General features: G+C 40.0%; 1 protein-coding gene and 2 long non-coding RNA genes across 8 annotated transcripts; 1 reads left to right on the forward strand and 2 right to left on the reverse strand.

Moving 5' to 3' along the window:
* Positions 1-245: 245 nt before the first annotated feature.
* On the reverse strand, positions 246-2,085 carry LOC143134830 (uncharacterized). Its single transcript, XR_012988715.1, has 4 exons — positions 1,579-2,085; positions 844-946; positions 650-704; positions 246-348 (listed from the first exon to the last, which is right to left on the reverse strand). It is a non-coding gene; the product is annotated as an uncharacterized LOC143134830 (long non-coding RNA).
* Positions 2,086-2,091: 6 nt separating this feature from the next.
* Positions 2,092-4,328, forward strand: LOC143134829 (uncharacterized). Its single transcript, XR_012988714.1, has 4 exons — positions 2,092-2,598; positions 3,231-3,333; positions 3,473-3,527; positions 3,829-4,328. It is a non-coding gene; the product is annotated as an uncharacterized LOC143134829 (long non-coding RNA).
* A 3,601-nt stretch (positions 4,329-7,929) lies between these two features.
* On the reverse strand, positions 7,930-22,036 carry LOC143134831 (protein NLRC3-like). Of its 6 annotated transcripts, none has more exons than XM_076295508.1 (15): positions 21,952-22,036; positions 20,791-20,866; positions 19,689-19,805; positions 19,177-19,293; positions 18,463-18,543; positions 17,722-17,835; positions 16,314-16,389; positions 16,003-16,207; positions 13,419-15,225; positions 11,635-11,808; positions 11,086-11,253; positions 10,509-10,682; positions 9,873-10,046; positions 9,500-9,673; positions 7,930-9,215 (listed from the first exon to the last, which is right to left on the reverse strand). In XM_076295508.1, exons 2-15 carry the CDS (start codon positions 20,838-20,840, stop codon positions 9,209-9,211), a joined length of 3,438 nt encoding a protein of 1,145 aa, XP_076151623.1. In that variant the 5' UTR covers positions 20,841-20,866; positions 21,952-22,036; the 3' UTR covers positions 7,930-9,208. The 6 variants fall into 6 exon arrangements, with proteins under 6 accessions (XP_076151623.1, XP_076151621.1, XP_076151622.1 ...); XM_076295506.1 differs by having other exon boundaries at positions 17,701-17,835; XM_076295507.1 differs by lacking the exon at positions 21,952-22,036 and adding an exon at positions 21,334-21,430 and having other exon boundaries at positions 17,701-17,835.
* Positions 22,037-22,638: the final 602 nt, after the last annotated feature.

Genomic DNA, 22,638 nt, shown 5'->3' on the forward strand with positions numbered 1-22,638 from the left:
CTTGTACTGCCTGTTCCTTTTAAAACTGTATTTAATTTATTTTACACCGGTACATCGTTATATTTTGCTTTCATGAAAATAAAAACTTTAAGAATTGATAAGAGACTGTTCATGCTGTACCTCTTATACATTACATCCACAAACTTATAATTAAAAAAGGAGCTGTGGTAAATTACCATTTTGAAACACCAAATGACAGTAACATGGTCAACAATGTTATTTGCAATATATTTATTTACAGAAATTAACAAATTATGGTATTTACACATGAACCCTTCCTTTTTGTATGGTGCCTTTGAAGCAACATGGACCATCATTCTAAATGTGCAGTCTCCTGGAAAGCTGATCCTGTGGAAGACATGCAGTGTTGTTAGACATACACACCATTTTATATAGTTCAACATATTGATACTAATCTGTATAGTGCTATTTTGCCTAGACTGAGTTACAGGCAAGGTTACATAAGGAACAATGAAGGCATGCATGTGCATCACATAACAAGACCATTGAATTTCGTCCACATCCTCCACGATGCTCATGTCATGTAGGCTTTGTAAAAAATATATAGAAATGCTTATATCATGAAAATATACAATAGAGAATGTCATGTAGGGTTAGGGTATAGACATTATGAGCATTGATGGGTTACCTCTGTTCAAGGTTCTCAATTTCAGGGGCTTCTGCAATTGCGCCAAGATGCTCATCTGAAATGAATAAGCAGAGCGTTTCACAACATATGACAGTACATAAAATGGTAAACACCAAGTTATTAAAAATATACTTTCAGTTATTATCAAACAACAATCACATAGAATCAACAATTGTTTTCATGCCGTGACTGACCTGTCTGTCCCATTAGAAATGCTGGACACTTCTGGAGTAGTAAATACTAGAGGGCTTTCCCTTCATTGTTGTTGATGTGACTGCTCCCAGTTCTCTCTCATAGCTGGACAAAAAAGAGCAGTACATGTTAGAATGTCTCACTTAAACCACAAACAAAGTACATTCATTTTATGACTGTGAAGAAACATGTATTTTGGTAGATGCATTGACTAAAGTTCAATCAAAGCAGTTCTGTCCGTATTTTATTGTTCTGCATGATAATGACTTAGACCCTCATTGATCAGTCGCAATGGGCTGGCTGGTCTACCTTGCTCCATTCACAAGTGTAATGGACTAGTCTACCCTTCCCCCATTCTGAGGTGTAGGCTACACTCATATGGTGAAAAACTTTCAGACAATTTAGTAATTAGTAGGCTACGTCTACAATTAATAAGACTACAGGACAGGCCTCAGGATGTGAACGTCACCCTTGGAATTGGCTACCCATTATCAGATTGGGATACATTTAGGCTACAAAGCAAAAGCAATGCAAAATAACTACAATTTACAGTGCCCTTTGCCTGTGATCAGTCATAGCACATTTTTGTTACAACGTAGCCTAGACAATCCTTTTTCATCGACGCGAGGAAAAGTATCCCAGACGTCATTCTAGCGTTATGCTATAGTTAGCCAAGCAACTATAAAACTTCGAATTTACACCATAGACTGTATGTTTACACGAATAGGCCGAATTACCTGTCGAGGAGAAAGCAGGCAACTTCGGCGTCCCTTTTAAAATCCTTGCTCCTCACGAGCTTTCCATCTTAGAAAAGCCACTCCAATATTGACTTTGGTCTGTTGTTTTTCCGGTCGCGTTGTCGTTTTAATTCTCCTTTTCGCTTCCTTGGCGACTCCTTTTCATGTCCTCGAGAATAGGTGTAATCCTCCATCTGCAACAGACTTTCAAATCTGCCGGGCAGTCGCGAGTAGACTAATCAGGCAATGAGTGTTGCCTACAAGCGCGAAAGGCGGAGCTGAATTCCAGGAATGTCCCTCTTTGGCGAATGTATTTCAAAGATGGAGGCGCAACATGGATTCAGCCATTCGCGCGACTCGCGCGTATGTATTTGGAATAGCAGATTCTACACTTACGAGAATACTTTGATTAGTAGGTGGAAATAATTACACATGAATGAGCACATAATTTTGAAAGAACAAATGGGTTTTTGCTAAGAATTAACTCAAAAAAGTACACAATGTAGCTTTAAAGCTACATTGTGTACTTTTTTGAGTTAATTCTTAGCAAAAACCCATTTGTTCTTTCAAAATTATGTGCTCATTCATGTGTAATTATTTCCACCTACTAATCAAAGTATTCTCGTAAGTGTAGAATCTGCTATTCCAAATACATACGCGCGAGTCGCGCGAATGGCTGAATCCATGTTGCGCCTCCATCTTTGAAATACATTCGCCAAAGAGGGACATTCCTGGAATTCAGCTCCGCCTTTCGCGCTTGTAGGCAACACTCATTGCCTGATTAGTCTACTCGCGACTGCCCGGCAGATTTGAAAGTCTGTTGCAGATGGAGGATTACACCTATTCTCGAGGACATGAAAAGGAGTCGCCAAGGAAGCGAAAAGGAGAATTAAAACGACAACGCGACCGGAAAAACAACAGACCAAAGTCAATATTGGAGTGGCTTTTCTAAGATGGAAAGCTCGTGAGGAGCAAGGATTTTAAAAGGGACGCCGAAGTTGCCTGCTTTCTCCTCGACAGGTAATTCGGCCTATTCGTGTAAACATACAGTCTATGGTGTAAATTCGAAGTTTTATAGTTGCTTGGCTAACTATAGCATAACGCTAGAATGACGTCTGGGATACTTTTCCTCGCGTCGATGAAAAAGGATTGTCTAGGCTACGTTGTAACAAAAATGTGCTATGACTGATCACAGGCAAAGGGCACTGTAAATTGTAGTTATTTTGCATTGCTTTTGCTTTGTAGCCTAAATGTATCCCAATCTGATAATGGGTAGCCAATTCCAAGGGTGACGTTCACATCCTGAGGCCTGTCCTGTAGTCTTATTAATTGTAGACGTAGCCTACTAATTACTAAATTGTCTGAAAGTTTTTCACCATATGAGTGTAGCCTACACCTCAGAATGGGGGAAGGGTAGACTAGTCCATTACACTTGTGAATGGAGCAAGGTAGACCAGCCAGCCCATTGCGACTGATCAATGAGGGTCTAAGTCATTATCATGCAGAACAATAAAATACGGACAGAACTGCTTTGATTGAACTTTAGTCAATGCATCTACCAAAATACATGTTTCTTCACAGTCATAAAATGAATGTACTTTGTTTGTGGTTTAAGTGAGACATTCTAACATGTACTGCTCTTTTTTGTCCAGCTATGAGAGAGAACTGGGAGCAGTCACATCAACAACAATGAAGGGAAAGCCCTCTAGTATTTACTACTCCAGAAGTGTCCAGCATTTCTAATGGGACAGACAGGTCAGTCACGGCATGAAAACAATTGTTGATTCTATGTGATTGTTGTTTGATAATAACTGAAAGTATATTTTTAATAACTTGGTGTTTACCATTTTATGTACTGTCATATGTTGTGAAACGCTCTGCTTATTCATTTCAGATGAGCATCTTGGCGCAATTGCAGAAGCCCCTGAAATTGAGAACCTTGAACAGAGGTAACCCATCAATGCTCATAATGTCTATACCCTAACCCTACATGACATTCTCTATTGTATATTTTCATGATATAAGCATTTCTATATATTTTTTACAAAGCCTACATGACATGAGCATCGTGGAGGATGTGGACGAAATTCAATGGTCTTGTTATGTGATGCACATGCATGCCTTCATTGTTCCTTATGTAACCTTGCCTGTAACTCAGTCTAGGCAAAATAGCACTATACAGATTAGTATCAATATGTTGAACTATATAAAATGGTGTGTATGTCTAACAACACTGCATGTCTTCCACAGGATCAGCTTTCCAGGAGACTGCACATTTAGAATGATGGTCCATGTTGCTTCAAAGGCACCATACAAAAAGGAAGGGTTCATGTGTAAATACCATAATTTGTTAATTTCTGTAAATAAATATATTGCAAATAACATTGTTGACCATGTTACTGTCATTTGGTGTTTCAAAATGGTAATTTACCACAGCTCCTTTTTTAATTATAAGTTTGTGGATGTAATGTATAAGAGGTACAGCATGAACAGTCTCTTATCAATTCTTAAAGTTTTTATTTTCATGAAAGCAAAATATAACGATGTACCGGTGTAAAATAAATTAAATACAGTTTTAAAAGGAACAGGCAGTACAAGAACACTAATACAAAACTATTTACAATAACACAACATTACAACATTATAGGAACATTCCGGAGATGTCCCTGAGGGTCAGGGAATTTATCCCTTATCCTACACACACAGCTTGGGATCACTCTTCTATTACCCTGTCCTAGAGACCCATGCTGCCAGAAAATGAAATGTCTGTAGGTAGCATATCTGAACTCTATTGTCATCACCTGGCTCTCTTACATGGCCTAATGCTGTGATGTCTGTGATGTACTGCCTGTGAATCTGGAGAAAACCTTCATCTAGGCAGTAGGCTACTGTGTGAAGTGAGGCAGAAGGCTCACACAGGTGGCAGGGTTTTGTCCACAGCATTCTCTCTCCCGATCGGTTGGCATGTCTCTGCAGTGTGTACAAGTACACCAAGGCATCCCTGGCACAGGTGGGGGGACGACATGTCTGCACTGATGCAACAAACACCAGACCTGGCTGCGTCACTAGCAACTGTGTGGTGAGGTTCCTGTGCTCTTGCAGGCTCATTCCATCCACATGTCTCTGAAGAAATAAGACACAATAAATAAGATCAGATAGGCTTGTTTAGGTAGCAAAGTTAGATTGTTAGCAGAATAGTAGTAGTACTCTGTGTCATTTTTCAAGTGTTCACACAAAATGATGAAGAATACTATGTGTATGGACAATGAAAAGGTGGAAATATTGTTGTGTAACATTTTCTATAGACCATAATGTAATCATATGTGTCGTGATTTCACTGGCAGACACCTCATCATGCAGTTGACTGGCAACAGCTAGAAATTGCTACATATAAACAATGGAGATACAAACAGGCAGGGAAGCTACACCAAGCGCGTAACTGAAGCGTTCCGTTCACAACGTGTAAAATCAATTTTAGAAGAATGGTCTATTTCTTTTCTGGTGTACAGCTAGCCTAGTGGAAGCATACGCAACGCAAACGAACGTGCCTGGTGCAGCTTCCGAGCTAATTTCGGTGTCATTGACATTGATACTGTTCAGAGAAATATTAAAAACACAAACCTCCGTTGCTTCTCCTTTGTCTTTGAAGTTCTTCCACTCTCTCCTCGTCATCTTTGGAGAGTCTTACTTTTTCTTTGCCTAGGAGGTCTCACCGATCCTCTGCCACCGGCTCTTGGCTTTTCTTTACCTTTCCCTCGCACCTCCGTTGCATCGACTGATCTCTGACTCTGCTCACTGAGAAAAATAGTAGGCTACGCTGTAAACATGGCCTTTACACTATTAATCTCGCACATACAGAATAACGATAGCACTGATACTGTACTAACATTAGCATGCATTCGTTTGGGAACCTGATAGCTGATGCTAGCAATGAAATAGTAGCCTACCAAAATAACGAAAACGTAAAACTATTATTCACTTTACATAGAGGTCATAACCAACATGTTTACTGGCTATATAACTAAATGCAATGTGTAATTGTTTTCTAAAGTAACCTCATCACTGGAAGAAACACTGGACGAAGTCGTAGGCCTAATACTGGAAGCCATGTTAACCTTGGCATGAAACGGCCACCGTAGGAGTTAAAATGCGCTCGGAATGGGAGGGGCTAGAAAGTAATATTCAGTTGGTTGTCATATAGAATTTCACCGCTAGATGGGAGAAGTTCTTACACAAGGTAGCTTTAAGATAAGACAAATCACATTTTACCAATTCCCACATCAAGATACAGTTTGAAATATCACTATAAATGGATACATATAGTAACAAGTTACATTATATAAGACAAGTTACAGACATTGTGGTTACATTGTGGAAAATATTTCATTTCATGTTACAGATACAGGTTACATTGTGGAAAAGATTTCATTTCTAATGATCTAATAAATATGTGCAGTCTCAGATGTTAAATGATTTCGCACCTTCAATATTTTACAACTTTCCACATCAAGATACACTTTAAAATATCAATATAGATACACATATACAGCAAAACATTGACATGTGTATAGTCAGTTACAAAAATGGAGAAAAATCCAATTTTAAGTTTAGACCAGGGTATTGATTAGCTTTTAAAGTATAAATCCAAAAGGATTCTCTTTGCAAAGGTTTTTTTTAGTCTATCCCCCCCTCTTGGTGATATTTTAACATGTTCTATCCCAAAGATTTTTAGAGTATCGCTACTTCCATGGTTCGCCTCTTTGTAATGTAGAGCCATAGGGTATTGGTGGTTGCTTGTTCTTATAGCATATATCTTTCTTTAAGCTTACGCTTGGTTCTTCCAATATAAAAACAGCCAAAGGGACATTTAAGTCTATAGACAACAAATGAGGTATTGCAATTAATAAATACACATCTGTAAAAATATTGGTCCTGACCATATTGTTACAGTGATTACAGTTTCCACACTTATAGTTCCCTTTTTTTGCCTAGGCAGTATGGGGGTTTTCTGCCATTTCCTGCCATTAATAAAATTAAAATTAAAACAGTGAAATTAAAATGAAAAACTCGTTTTGCCATTTAATTTTCAAAGTGTCAGTGCAATTATCCTGCCAAATTTAAAAATAAAATGAAATATATACATTTGGCTTTTAATTTTCCTGATAAACACGATACATTTGTGACAAAAATAAATTGAAAACGTCTATTTGTCATTTCATTTTCATTACCATCCTGGTATATTACTGCCAAAAATGAAAATGAAAATGTTAGTTGGAAAATGAAAATGCAAACTTCACTTTGACTTTGCCTTTTCCTGACAATGCGCACAATGTATGCCAAAATGATAAATAAAATGAAAACTGACACCTGCTTGCGATTTATTTTCCATTTCTCGATTTTCATTTTCATTTTCAAGTTCACAACATGCAAATGAGCTGCATTGTTAATGAGATGTATGTGGGTGGTGCTCTGGTGACGACAAATGCAAGTGACTAAATGTTTGGCTTAGCCACGACCGACCACATGGTTTCGATTTACTTTAGAAAAATGGCGACGACAGAAAGGCCACCGTCAGTTGTGGACCTCCTCAGACAAGCAGCATCCACACTGGAGGCGCAGCAACAGCAGCAGCAACAACAAACACCAACCCGGTCCAATCCTCCAGAAACATTTAACTAGAAAAACACTCAGAGAGCGCAGACCTTCGCCTGTATTGTTCTTCCTAGGTTGTCGATACATTTGAACCTAAACTATTCAGATCACCACCACGTGGCCATACCATGCAATTACACCACTAAGCGAAAAACATAAACGCCTCCGAAATCCCGACGGTGATACGGATCACTCCCAAATTTAATCGTTCCTTCCTTGGGTCATTTCTGACCTTCCCTGACAAACAGACAGACAGACAGACACCGATTAAAACATAACCTCCTTGGCAGAGGTAATTAATCCAGGTGACATCACAGTCTAACATGTACATACGATCTTACTTTCAACAAGTAAGGTCAGCCAGCCAGTTAGCTATGTACACTAATATACCCCAATTTGCCTGTTAGCTAGCTAACCGGGACTAGCGGTAAACATTAGCAATACAAGAGTTAGCCAGCAACATCAGAATATTGCAGTCGAATTTGGCTGCTTATGTACATATATTCACAGCACCAATCAATTGTTTTTATGCAAGTCTTTAAAAACGTTATGTTTATCAAATTGTTTAATGCCTTGTAAATTTAAGAGGAGGTGTTTAGTGTCACAGCTATCCCTCATTCTAATGCAAGTGAATGGCGCTCTTAGTCACTTGCAGAGCACCACCCACATACATCTCATTAACAGTGCAGCTCATTTGCATGTTGTGAACTTGAAAATGAAAATGAAAATCGAGAAATGGAAAATAAATCGCAAGCAGGTGTCAGTTTTCATTTTATTTATCATTTTGGCATACATTGTGCGCATTGTCAGGAAAAGGCAAAGTCAAAGTGAAGTTTGCATTTTCATTTTCCAACTAACATTTTCATTTTTGGCAGTAATATACCAGGATGGTAATGAAAATGAAATGACAAATAGACGTTTTCAATTTATTTTTATTTTTGTCACAAATGTATCGTGTTTGTCAGGAAAATTAAGAGCCAAATGTATATATTTCATTTTATTTTTAAATTTGGCAGGATAATTGCACTGACACTTTGAAAATTAAATAGCTAAACGAGTTTTTCATTTTAATTTCACTGTTTTCATTTTAATTTTATTAATGGCAGGAAAAACCCCCCATAAGGCAGGTGTTGTTCTGTACAGAAAGCATATAGCTTTTCACAAGACTATCTTTTATGTTTGTTTTGAAATGACATGAGCACATTCAACTGGCATTTCAAGTGTTCTAATGTTTTGAACTGCAACACCCTTAGATGATCACGAGATGACCACACGTGTACTGCTCTCTGACCCCCCTTGTGGTAAATGTTTGCCATAGAGAAACGCTCCCCTCGTCTGCAGTTGCTCTTCTATGTCACCTGTCAGTACTGGTCTGTCTATCAGAAAGAAGGACCTTAATCACTACATCAGTCTACTTGGATTTAGTTTTCTTCATTTATATCTTTTTTTTTACAAGGAAGTGATGATGAAAAACATCTTTTGCAAGAGAGACAAGGCCAAGATAGCAGCCATACAAAACACACACAATTCAACAAAATTCAACAAAGTCGACAAAAACAACATGATATACAGAGGTAAACAGAAACAAGTAAATAAAATAAAATGATTCAAATATTATAATGCAGTCATCCATCATCATCTATCAAGTCTTCCAATGTTGAGGAATCCATCATTCCCTAAAAACCACAGCCTGCACACAATGCATCCCTGTGTATCCCTCTCATGGTACATGCAGTACAGTAGTAAACACAGACAACACTATATACACACTGAATATATCATGTCTGAATGACATTTAGTTTTTTTCTCCCAGAGTGACATTAGAGATGCAACTACAAAACACATTAAAGTGTAGCAGTAAACAGGTAGCCACATCTCGGTGATAAGTGGGGCAGCTGACTGATCATCAGGTCCTGAGGGTCTGGAAACGACAGCTTTTGCAGCAGCTCTGCTTCAATCAGACGGATGGTTCCCGTAGTTAATATCTGTTGAGGTGATTTGGCAGATTAAATCATCCTCAGTCAACACAGACATGTGAAAACAGTTCTGATCCAGAGTAATTCAATTTGCTTTAATTAAAAGGTTCTCCACTTGAAAACATTTTACACATCACTACTTTCACACATCACAGAGATTACAAAAGTTCTGTCAAAACAATACATCATACATGAAGACAATAAGTGAACTAACTGACAAACTTTGACATCCCCAGTGGATAACATGGAATGTTAGTATATCTATCTACTGGCAAAATCTGATCATTACTTACTGTAGTTCAGTGATCTTGTATGTAGGATCTTTCAGTAGGAAAGAAAGCAGCTCCACATCAGACTCTAGCAGCCAGTTGTACCTCAGGTTCAGCTCTCTCAGACCGGAGCGGTTTGATCTGAGAGCGGAAGCCAGAGAGGAACAGCTCTTTCCTGTAAGCTTGCAGTACTGCAGCCTGAGAGAGACACACGTTTGAATAGTACTTCATACAGGACTTCATAGATGCAGGAGAATTCTGGCTAGGTGTATGCATGCTATGCCCAAAACAAAAATGTTGATAATAAACAAAAGTAACCGTCTTGTGTGTGTGTGTGTGTGTGAGAAAGAGAGAGAGGGAGAGTAAGAGAGAGGGAGAGAGAGACTAGCAGACTTACTCTAGTTTCTCCATTCCACAGTTTAGATTCTCCAGGCCAGTAGAAAGCAGCTCCACTCCTGAATCTCCCAGATCATTGTAACTCAGGTTCAGTTGTCTCAGACGGGAAGAGTTTGAGCTGAGCGCTAAAGATAACGCTGCACAGCTCTTCTCTGTGAGGCTACAACCTCTCAGCCTGTAGACAACATTTTAGCACGCATGAATGTGAAGGAAACACACAAGAAACAGAGAGAGAGAGAAAGAGAGGGAGGCTCTATGTGTGTACTGCGCGCACACACACACACACACACACACACACACACACATACACACACACACACACATACACACACACATACACACACACACACTTATACATGAATATTGAATTTCCCCTAGGGATCAATAAAGTATTTATCTATCTATCTATCTATCTATCTATCTATCTATCTATGTATAGCAAATTAATATAATTTACAGTGTATTGATGAAGTGTAACAATGTTTGTATATGTTTGTTTATTTTTTAATTCCTGTGAATGATTTGACAAATCATATGATATGTCGTGCCAATAAAGCATATCTGAATTGAATTGAATTGAGAGAAATACAGTGTATCTGTGTGTCAGAACACACAGTAACAAAACTAACAGACTTACTCCAGTGTCTCCAGTCTACAGTCTGGATGCATCAGACCAGTAGAAAGCAGCTCCATTCCTGAATCTCCCAGATAATTACCTCTTAGGTGCAACTGTGTCAGACTGGAAGAGTTTGAGCTGAGAGCTGAAGATAAAGCAGCACAGCTCTTCTCTGTGAGTTTACAGCCCCTCAGCCTGAAGACACACACATTCAAAGAAATGTCTTAGAAGGCAGACAGCACAGCTTCAGGATACACACAATGAATCTATCCATCAATGTCATGCCATCATTAAAATACACTTATATCATGCTTGATCCGCCCAAATCATGCTGCCCAGTAGTGCTGAATCCTGCTTGACCAGGCGATCATGCCAAGACAGTTTGCTTTGTGAGCAACATACTAGTGCAAAAACAGGGTACATAACTACAATGTGATGAAATATTCAAGGTGATTTTCCATACTCAAAAGGCCAAAATACCTAAAATGCATTTCAGGAAGCAGAATCTTAGTTCATTCAGAGAGAGAAACACACACACACACACACACACACACACACACACACACACACACACACACACACACACTTGTAGACTTACACCAGTTTCTCCAGTCTACACTTGTGTGTCAGACCAGAAGAAAGCAGCTCCACTCCCGAGTCTCCCAGATTGTTGCCACTCAGGTCCAGCTGTCTCAGATTGGGGTTTGTTTTGAGAGCTGAAGATAAAGCTACACAGCTCTTCTTTTTGAGGTTACAACTCTTCAGTCTGGAGACACACACATTAAAATGCAAAATAAACACAATTTTATATACACACATAGTCTAATAAAAAAATAGTCCAGATTTGTGTGAAAGAGAGAGAGAGAGAGAGAGAGAGAGAGAGAGAGAGATAGATAGATAGAAGGTTAAAACACTGATAGATTCACACCTAGTGAGGGGGCATGGTGATGACATTGCGTGCGAAACTGATGGTGTCCCCTTGGCTTAACTGTAGTTTATAAGGTTATGACTTCATCATAATCAACCTCATTAGGTTTCATTGTGAGATTACAATGCATCACAAAAGAATGTTTTTTTTATACCTGTTTTTAGTCAACTTTACCAGGGGTGCGAAAAAACCTGGAGGGCACCATATTGACAGACTTACTCCAGTGTCTCCAGTTCACACTTGGCCTGTTCCAGACCAGTAGAAAGCAGCTCCACTCCTGAATCTCCCAGATTATTATAAGCCAAGTCTAGATGTCTCATATCGGAAGTGTTTGAGCAAAGAGTTGAAGCCAAAGCTGTGCCGCTGTTCTCTGTCAGGTTACAACACCTCAACCTGTAGACGCACAGACACAAATTAAAAAATCAATTGAATTAAGAGAATCGCCACAGGGGCCAGACGTACATTTGCGAACGTGGCATTATCAGCACCATGGACAAACCACAGATTGCGAACGCTGTCAGACCCAAGTTTCCGTCGTATTTATCAAACTTTCAATCCATAGTGTAAACTGCGCCTTTCTCTGCCTTACTCCGCCCATTATCGCAATTTACGAACGTCCACAACTGAACGGCAGAGCCTACAATCAAGCGCAGTTGAATGAAGTTAACTGATGACAACATTAAAAAGAATCAAACGTTTAGTGATCATGAAATAATACCATACATGATAAGATGTTAACAAGCAGGGAGATAATGAAGAACAGTTCTACTCAAACTACTTGTGCACGTAGGCTATGGAAGATTGGTCAAATCTAGCAAGTAGGAAAGTTTAAGTGAATGATGTGAAAGTGAAAGTAAGACATTCGAAAGGCCACGAGTTAAGGTTGCTTTTGATAGTACAAATACTTACAAAATTGGTGCTCTAAATAGCGATTCTGTTGTCTTTGAAAGGTTCTCTTATCGATGCATTGAACTGCACTTTGGATTAACACCTGCTTTTACAAGGCGGAAGTATTTAAGTGCAGAATAGACATGCACTTTCACGAGCAGTCTTTGTACATTCCGCAGAATACATAATTAGGCGCTCTTTACGCTTCCCCTCCCATCTCTTTACACTAAGCTCCCACTTTCCCCTGGATCCTCCCATGAATGCATATGCATGACACGAAAAACGCAATGTGCCATTTTCAGCTCCCGCGACAGGCAGTTTGCGCTTTAACATCATTGCGGCCTGTTTGTACATATCTCGCAATGATTTTACACGCACGTTGCAAAACTAATACGCCTGAAGTGGGCGCAAAAGCGTTAGTACATCTGGCCCTCAGTGCATGCTGACAATGTCTCAGTAATACTACAGTAACAGAAACAATACATGCACAAATTATATATTACAACTATATATACAGTATATATCTATAATTAGTACCGATACTTAGATTTAGATTTCGACACTTAATTTTACTGGGGAGGCCCCACCACTTTGGCTCCACCAGTAATACTGAATCTTGAAATGTCAACATTTACATTTCTGAAATGTTATTAAATCCAATAGTCGGGCAAAATTAACAAATTTCATAGCCTAGGTAGGTTAGCAGCACAGACAGAGACGCGAGCCACAAAAAGTCAGCAGATAAACTTAACGTTAGCCTAATTTGTTACTCCGCTGTCCACAGCATCACCTATACTAGCAGCTATGTCTTGTTTTTCTTATTTTTCACACGACAGCTGCAGCTTGTGAGCTGTGTGTGAGGAGAAAAAACACGTAGGCTACGGGAGGCACTAGAAGCATGCCTTGGACACACTGAAATAGTGTAAAAGCAATAACTAAATAAATGCATCTTTCACAAAACAACACTGTCATTCTTAACCTTATTACTAATAAAATAGAAATTGTGATGTTTTAATGTCAGGGTATTGCGGTACTTTTGTAATGTTAGTGCACAGTGCAATTCAAGCTATAATACATATACTATATTATCACTAACTCAAGAGTGTAATACTCACTGGACTCTTCTTGATGCTTTGACCACTGACAACATCCTCAGCAGACCTGCATCTGATCTGGCAGGTGAACTACATCGTCCATAATCCTTCAGGTTAAACTCCTCCAGTTCCTGCTCTGACATCAGCAGCACGAAGGCCAGAGCTGACAGCTGGGAAAGAGAGAGATCCTCTCTGAGTTCATCTCCCTTCCTCACGTAACTCTGGACCTCCTCCACCAGAGAGTGGTCATTCAGTTCATTCAGGCAGTGGAACAGGTTGAGGCATCTCTCTGGGTTGGGGGCTTCTCTGATCTTCTGCTTGATGTACTTGACTGTTTCCTCTGTGTTCAGTGAAATGCTTCCCGTCTGTGGCAGCAGGTCTTGTAATAGTTTATGATTCGACTCCAGTGAGAGACCCAAGAGAAACCTCAGGAAAAGGTCCAACTGTCCATTTTCATTTTTTAAGGCCAGGTCCACTGCAGACTGGTGAAGCTCATAAAGACTGTTAGCACTGAACAGTGAATGAAGCTGAGACGTTTGGTGTTGGTCAAGCATACTACGCTCTCTCATGGCAAAGTGCAAGAACACATATAAAGCGGCTAGAAACTCCTGAATGCTCAAATGAACAAAGCAGAAAACTTTCCCCTGGAACAGTCCAGCCTCTTCTCTAAAGATCTGGGTGCACATCCCTGAGTATACTGATGCTTCTCTGACATCAATGCCACACTCTCTCAGGTCCTCCTCATAGAAGATCAGATTACCCTTCTCCAGCTGCTGAAAAGCCAGTTTCCCCAGGGACAGAATGGTGTTCGAGTTCCAGAGTGTATCTGCTTCCTGTTTTTCATACTTCTGACTAATGTGTTTTGTTTGTATGATCAGGAAGTGTGTGTACATTTGAGTTAAAGATTTTGGAATCTCTCCGTTCTCTGCTTCAGTCAGGATGCTCTCCAGAACAGTGGCTGCCATCCAGCAGAAGACTGGAATTTGGCACATGATGTAGAGGCTCCTGGATGACTTCAGGTGTGTGATGATTCTGTTGGCCAGCTCCTCTTCTGTGATTCTCTTCCTGAAGTACTCCTCCTTCTGTGGGTCATTGAAACCTCGTACCTCTGTCACCTGGTTAACACACTCAGGAGGGATCTGATTGGCTGCTGCTGGTCGGGAGGTGATCCACACAAGCGCAGAGGGAAGCAGGTTCCCCTTGATGAGGTTTGTCAGAAGGACGTCAACTGTAGCATGATCTGTGACATTGTAGATGGACTCATTATGCTGGAAATCCAGAGGAAATCTGCTTTCATCTAGACCATCAAAGATGAAAGCAATGTTGTGTTTGTTCTGGTTAGAGAGGGTGACTCCTTTTGTTTCACTGAAAAAGTGATGGATGATGTCCATCAAATTGTATGTCTTGTTCTTCATCAGGTTCAGCTCCCGGAAAGGAAGGGGAAATATAAAGAGAAGTTTCTCATTGGCTTTTCCTTCAGTCCAGTCCAGAATGAATTTCTGGACAGAGACTGTTTTCCCAATGCCTGCCAATCCCTTTGTCAGCACCGTTCGGATGGGTTTGTCTTGTCCAGGTAAGGGCTTGAAAATATCAGTACATTTGATTTGTGTGTCCCCCTTTGTTACTTGTCTCTTGGATGCCATCTCAATCTGTCGGACCTCATGTTCGGTATTGACCTCTACACTTTCACCCTCTGTGATGTAGAGCTCTGTGTAGATCTTCTGCAGAAAAGTAGGGTTTCCCTGCTTTGGGATGCCTTCAAATACACTCTCAAACTTCTTTGACAGCCTGTATTTGAGCTGTTGTTGACATCTAAGAAGCAGTCCATCTAGATAGAAGGTATATGATTAGGTCGGATGGCATAAGTGAGTGAAGTGAGAACGTTGCAGTAGCGTTATGTTTAACATGTCATGACAGATGTCATATCCTGTCAGTAATCTTGACAGTCTTTGTTTAGTGACCATTTCCGGTAAATGTTATGCAGTTGTAAGAATTGTAGCACCGGACCCACATCTGTGTAGGAGCTATGAAAAATGATTGCTAATGGTAACAGCATATCATAATATTTCTGAACAGTTATAATTTCTGTTTTTTTTTTTTATTAGCCTGGAAGTCAGCTCTAAATTAACCTGGCCACAACATTTGAGGGCAGGAAATTTGGTCTGGAGTCGCTCCATTGCGAAGTCTACATGTGTACTGGCCAATCAAATCATTTTGGCGTGCAATATACGATGACTGACAGAAGGACAACAGTCAATCAGTTGTTCTCCACACTGTTTTTTTTTTTTTAGTGTGCAAGCTCATAGACCAGTTGCACATTTTGATTTTGTTATCATGTAGGGGGGCTAATTAAACATGATGCCTGGAATGGTTCAATATGTGTCAAACGCATTTTTATGTGTCGGATGGTGGGGGTACGCGAGCCGAGTCAGGATGTTAAAGACGGTCCGCGGGGAAAAAAGTTTGGGAACGGCTGATTTAGGGGATACTGTGTAAGTATCGGTGGGTGGCATTGGGGAATTTTTACGAGTATGAGTATATGGGTCCAGTTGTTGTATTAACAAAGTGGAAAGTTCAGTAAATCAGTATTGAGTGAATATCTCACTTTGCTCCAGCTGCTGAGCGAGGGTCTCCTGGTTCAGGTCCCTCAGGATGTGCACTGTGATCTTCAGAGCTCCATCTCTGGCATCTCTCTGGTCCTGCTCATCCTCCTCCTCACCACAAGGGGATTCTGAGTAATCATGACTCAAGAGCTTCTTGAGTCTCTTCAGTTCATTCTTCATGAAAGTGACGACTTTGTGTTCAAGCTCCTGATTAAAAATCAAATAATTCCAGTGTATCAAAAATTTCCTGTCCTTGATAACTTTTTCATGTTTAATTTTCTACACACACACACACACACACACACACACACACCTTGAATACAGTTGACAACTCATTTTCATAAGATCTGCTCGAGGATGGATTAACTGTTTGCTCTTCCTGTTGGATGCTGAAATACAAGGGCAGCAAGAGTTAGCCAACATAGTTAAATGTCTATGGCATTTATATGTCTATGGCATCTGTAAACGTGACTGCCAACACTAAGTAAGTTGAAAAGTAAATTGAGAGTTAAAATACAAGATTTGCATCTGTTAATGTGATGTTGGATAAGGGTTGTGTTTATGTTGAGGTTTGACGTGCTGGTGGGTAAAAGCACTTAAATGTTAGTAAATGCTCATAAATGGAGTCTGATCAAGGGAAACATTATGGAGATGTCTATTGGGAAAATAAAAAGAAAGTTATTATTTGATTAGTTGAATATTTTTAATGCACTTGCAATGTGAAACCAATTACTTTAGTTAAGTAGCACTGATCAGCACACCTGTAGATTATCACACAGTTTTGGCCTTGTAGATCTCTGAAGTTCACCTACAAGTATAAGTAGGTATAAGTATAAGTATATATATTCTTTTGATCCCGTGAGGGAAATTTGGTCTCTGCATTTATCCCAATCCGTGAATTAGTGAAACACACTCAGCACACAGTGAACACACAGTGAGGTGAAGCACACACCAATCCCGGGGGCAGTGAGCTGCCTGCTACAACAGTGGCGCTCGGGGAGCAGTGAGGGGTTAGGTGCTTTGCTCAAGGGCACTTCAGCCGTTTCCTACTGGTCGGGGTTCGAACCGGCAACCCTCCGGTTACAAGTCCGAAGCACTAACCAGTAGGCCACGGCTGCCCCAAAAAGGAACCAAAGCTGCCATCTTTGCTCATTTAAGGAGATCCGGGTGTTAATTGAAATTACCTATGGCAAGTTGCATTGCAAGTTAGCTCTGAGGTAGCAAAAATCAAAGTGTGCCATTTTCACGTACCGAAGATCACAGTATCTACTGGAAGGGACAGGACAAAAGTGAGTAGAGCAAAATGTCTGCATTTCTGATTTCTTCTTCACCGCGAGAGTTTAACAGGTGCGATAATTCAAAATCCCCATGTTATTTTCCCACAGGGAAAATCTCAAGATACCGAATCTCCTTATCTGGACAAAGATGGTAGCTTTTTTGTAGGCAAACTTCAGAGGTCTATAAACCCAACGACATTGTCCTTCGAGGTGTCCCGTTATACGAAATGAATGGACTTGGTGGAGGAAACTTCAATCCGCTGCGTGTGAGGAAGTTCTTTGCTTCGCCTTGTCCATTAATTCCGTACAGCGGGACACCTTGGTGGCCGTTATTCCTTACATAATGGAGTTACCAGCACCCAAATGAAATGTTTTTTTTTTTAGCTTAAACTGATTGACTCAAATATTTTACGTTTATTCAACTTGTCTGGGCTTTCAGTGTACCCGGGATCAGGACGTTCTTCATGTTTAAATTCAATAAGGTAACCCTTTGACCGGTCACTTTTCATGGACACACAGCTGGGCACAGATGAACAGGATCTCTTCGATTGAACCGTGCTTCAAAAAAGGTGAAAACATAAGTCATACACACAACTCATACTGAATCTATACTAGGCCTAGATGTATACAGCAATTTCCTGTGTACTAACCGTATCGGGTAGTGTTTTATGCAAATTAAAAAAGACAAAACCTGTATTGACCCCACCCTTGAATTAACCACAGCGCCCTGTAGCCCAATTATTCAGAATCAGATCAGCACTTTAATCAGAGAGAAGAATGAAGAAAATGAAGGTATTCACTCCCCTGTATATTAACCTTATAGTGAATTAAATTTAGCAAAATCAATGTATAAACCTTGGTTAATAGGCAGGAAATTACGGTAGTACAGTAGTATCAACAGAAAGAGGTCTAAAGCACAACAAACACAAGATGCTCCCTTGAACATACTTCATCAGCTGTGCAATCAAGCAGTTCTATCAGCATATACATTTGAACAGCAACACAATAATAATAATAATAATAATAATAATATTATTAATAATAATAATAATAATAATAATAATAATACCTAAACTATTCACAGTATAACATGTGTCTACTGACATTATTACTTGAACTAATTAGACAATATTAATGTTTTCATGTTCTCCCTGAAAATTGCATCTTTTTCATTTTTGTTCATACCTTGAGTCAGGACAGTGTCTTTTTCGGAAACTCTTTGACTGATCAATCTCCATGAACACAGCGCTTGAAGTAAGGCTGCTCCTAATTAAACATACATGCAAAAAGGATGATGCATACAACCGTTACCACTGTAAAGCAAAGGGGTGAGTTGGATTTATAACTCAAAACTGTGGCCCGTGGGCTATACTACGAATCTCAATTAGTGGGTCAGCAAGGTATGTTGCGCTCTAAGCCAGGGTATGCTGTGACACGAAAGTGGCTCTGTTTTAGCGTCGCTGTATTTTGATATGCTTGCCATATCTATGCGATCACGTTCGCGAGTAATTCAAACAAGAGTAATGGGTGCGCAGGTGAATGCAGAGAAGTAAAGACTGTTAATATGATGCAATTTGATTTAATTTCATGATTTTTTTTAATTTTCATACTTGATCGTACAGACAAGTGTGTAGTCTCGTTGGAAAGCCCCACTTCTGCTCTGTCACGCAATAAAGGTCTGCGCTGCGATGAGCGGTTCCGGAGCAATGTAACAGAGAAGAAAGGGTGTGTTTTTTGACGCACTTTGCGTCAATCGGGTTCTAAGGGTTAACTTATACCCCGAGTTAAGGCTTTGTGTAGCTTCCATATGTGTAGATAGCCTAGATATGTCTAACTTGCTTCGTAGTATACCCCAATGGCCTACACAAAGCAAGTCCAGACACAAGCTGTTATTCTAACCTGAGATCACAAACAGCATCTCCCCCTCTGAAGTTGATGTCCTGATCCTTCGACTGGTCACTCTTCATGGACACACAGCTGGGTGCAGGAGAGTCTGGCCTCACTTTCTGAGTTCGACTTTTCAAATTAAAAATAAACATACTGTACGTAACTGGATACAGTTAAAGGCTTTTTATCTGACATGCATGTGATATACAGTATGTGTGCTACTTATTTCACAACTCTGAGAGAATATGTCTAAGCAAGCACCATTTACTTTTCTGTGCCGTATAAGCAATTTTGTTGACATTACAAAGATATTAAACTGTGTTAACTGACTGAAAAAGCAGATGTCCACCAGTATCTTTTCACATATAACATGGTTCATATCTCTTAATTTAGAGTTTCACATAAATATGGTATTTTCATTTGTTCACCATACCTTCATGGCTAACATTGTAATTGTAATTTATTTATTTGAACAAGGACAGTGCACAAAAAAAATTGTGAAGACAGAGGACCATGGTCCATACCTGGCATCAGGATAGCGGTCTCCCCCACTGAAGTTGATGTCCTGATCCTTTGACTGGTCACTCTTCATGGACACACAGCTGGGCGCAGGTGAATTTGGTCCTTGTTTCTGGATCGGACTGAACAAACAAAACAATCCATGATAACATGACAGCAGAATCCATGATTCTGGGCAGCCGTGGTCTACTGGTTAGCGCTTCGGACTTGTAACCGGAGGGTTGAGCAAGGCACCTAACCCCTCACTGCTCCCCGAGCGCCGCTGTTGTTGCAGGCAGCTCACTGCGCCGGGATTAGTGTGTGCTTCACCTCACTGTGTGTTCACTGTGTGCTGAGTGTGTTTCACTAATTCACGGATTGGGATAAATGCAGAGACCAAATTTCCTTCATTGGATCAAAAGAGTATATATACTTACTATACTACAGTGGTTCTTCACTGGTCTGGCTTTGGGACCCACAATTTCCCATGTTCATGAAGTCACAACCCATATATATTTTATAGCGTTCAAGACAATAGATTTGGTGAGCTACATGCTAAGAAAGGCGAAGTGCCTGTAGGCCTATTTGTTTGGAACATGCTGTTTGGCATTACATTTGTGAAGTCTCCAACTCCTGATGTCACCCTAAAGTACTTGACAGGTCTGTCTTTGACAGGTGTACTTTATTATGAGGCATTTTCACTCATGTTCCAGCAATTGTGAACATTGCACACAGTGGATTCTGCACCATTTCGTCTCAATTTAAGTCTATTTGAAATGGGCGATTTCTTCTTTTTTTAACCACAAGCTCCGCGACCCACCCAAAATGGTTCCGCGACCCACTTTTGGGTCCCGACCCACCGGTTAAGAACCACTGCTATACTATACTTATACTATACTATAACATGCACATTCTCTGTATATTATTTTTGGCAAATGAGCAAATGAGGTGGTGGTGATTGACTTGGTGAGGTTGATGCAGTGATCATGTCTACTACATACAATGTGTCATTAGTTACATATCTTCAGATTGTGTGTAGTTCTGCAACACCCCAACCTCCACCCGCCCCTCACACACACACACACTCTCTCTCTATCTCTCGTTCTCACACACACACAAATACACCACCTGGTATCTCCTTGACTCCCTCCACCACCAGAGTCTCCATGTTCACTCATGTTGGAGCTAGACCTGCAGTTGCTCCCTGTGTGTAAAAGATGTGATTTATTTCAACATGTCATAACGGTGTTAGGCTGGATGATGATCAATGGCAGTAAATAAGGAGTCCTACCTGTACACAGCAATGTAACTTTTCAAAAATTCCCAAATCTTCATTTCATACAGTACACTTTCAGAATATTTTTGTCACATGAGCGTCTTCTCGCTATGCTATCAGGTCTGTGTGCACAAAGCTCATGTTCGTATAGTTTGTATTATAACGTGTCCAGGTTGAACAATGTTATGGTCGTATAGTTTGTATTGTAACGTGTCTACAGTACGTTGAACAATGTTATGGTCGTATAGTTTGTATTGTAAAGTGTCTAGGTTGAACAATGTTATGGTCGTATAGTTTGTATTGTAACATGTCTAGGTTGAGCAATGTTATGGTTGAACAATGTTGTGGTTGGCAGGTCAATGTGTGTAGCCTACTGTTCTAGGACAGGCTGTTACCTGGGCCAGTGTTGGGGTGGCACCCCTTTTCTTCCCTGTGGAACTGAGATTTGGATTTGTGGGTGTGTTCAGTGACAGAGGTTGTGAGGAGTGGTTGTGGCCGGCAACAATCGCAATAAAATCACAATTAAATAGTACTTTTTCTTTGCATGTATTTCAATAGTGGTGAACTCTACATTATGATAGTTTGTATGTTGTACTAGAAAAGGTTTCAGGCACTGGTCCACTAACTACCTCATTCTTGCAATGCAACTAAGTGTGCAATATTGACATTGTACTAAACTGTAAATAAACTGTACTAAGTTCAGTTGCAAACTCCTCATTCATACAATTTTTTTCTTGCACATGTAGACTGAGTGTTGATATGGATTATACAGCTATATTGTACAGCTACACATAGCCATACATATTCAATTTGTGGAATCCTTAGCGACATTAGTTACAATGTTGCCTTCTTCTGTAGCCTATACTTCCGTCAGATCATTGTATATCTGTCACAACCCAACTTTAAATAGCTCGGTGAACTTGGCAAAATTGTATAGGCTACAAGTGCAATAGTGCATTCGCTACATTACAAAGGCTTAGGCTATCAACTTTGTAGACAAAGAGCAAACTTACATTTTCATCGAATACATTTTTTTTCCACCGGAGAAACTCATCAACCCTGAATCCTCACGGAAATGAGAACAGGAACCGAGAACCGGTAAATAGATTCAGAGTGCATTCTTTCGTTCTTTCGTTTATCCTGAAACGCGCTTTTTTACGGGGCGTGGATGAACTGCTGTCACGTCATCCGGAAAAATATTCTTTGGACGCCGCCATTGGCCGATTTGCGGCTCCCATTGACTTACATTGAATGTTAAACGTCAATTATGTGCTCAAACTAACGCCGCTGACTTATGCCAGCAACCATTTCACTTTGATAACAAACTACATTTTCGTACAACATGTATACAGCAAAGATAACTGAATTCGGATCAACCAACGTGGAGAAATCTCGACAGGAAGAAAATTGACGCTGCGTGACTCGGGTTGCATTGCATTTCCCCTTGTCCATGAGTCACGTATAACAGGTTACCTTGGCGGCCGTTATCCCTTACTTGTCAGAGTAGCCTAATTACATTCAAAAACATACCTTCATATTACATCACAATTTATAAAGTAACGACGTTTAAAAATAAAAACACAATACATCAGAGGAATTACACAAATAATTAAGAAAAAACAAGATTTCTACCTTAATGTCCGGTTAGTTTTTTCTGATTGCTTGCACATTTTTTGTAACTGGCTTTTTTTTGGAAAAAT

Source organism: Alosa pseudoharengus, unplaced genomic scaffold (genome assembly GCF_046254945.1).
Source record: "Alosa pseudoharengus isolate Yale_2024_CS ecotype anadromous, Long Island Sound unplaced genomic scaffold, YU_APseudo_1.1 YU_APseudo_1.1_scf_2, whole genome shotgun sequence".
Classification (NCBI taxonomy): Eukaryota; Metazoa; Chordata; class Actinopteri; order Clupeiformes; family Clupeidae; genus Alosa; species Alosa pseudoharengus.

Excerpts from the sequence above, each read along its gene's own strand:
- LOC143134831 (XM_076295506.1), bottom strand. The coding sequence starts at position 20,840 with ATGAGTGAACATGGAGACTCTGGTGGTGGAGGGAGTCAAGGAGATACC. Across the intron at positions 19,294-19,688 it reads GACCGCTATCCTGATGCCAG|TCGAACTCAGAAAGTGAGGC; the intron begins GTATGGACCATG and ends TAATTTGAAAAG. Across the intron at positions 10,683-11,085 it reads TGTAGACTGGAGAAACTGGT|GCTGAGGGGCTGTAAACTCA; the intron begins GTAAGTCTACAA and ends GTGTGTCTTCAG.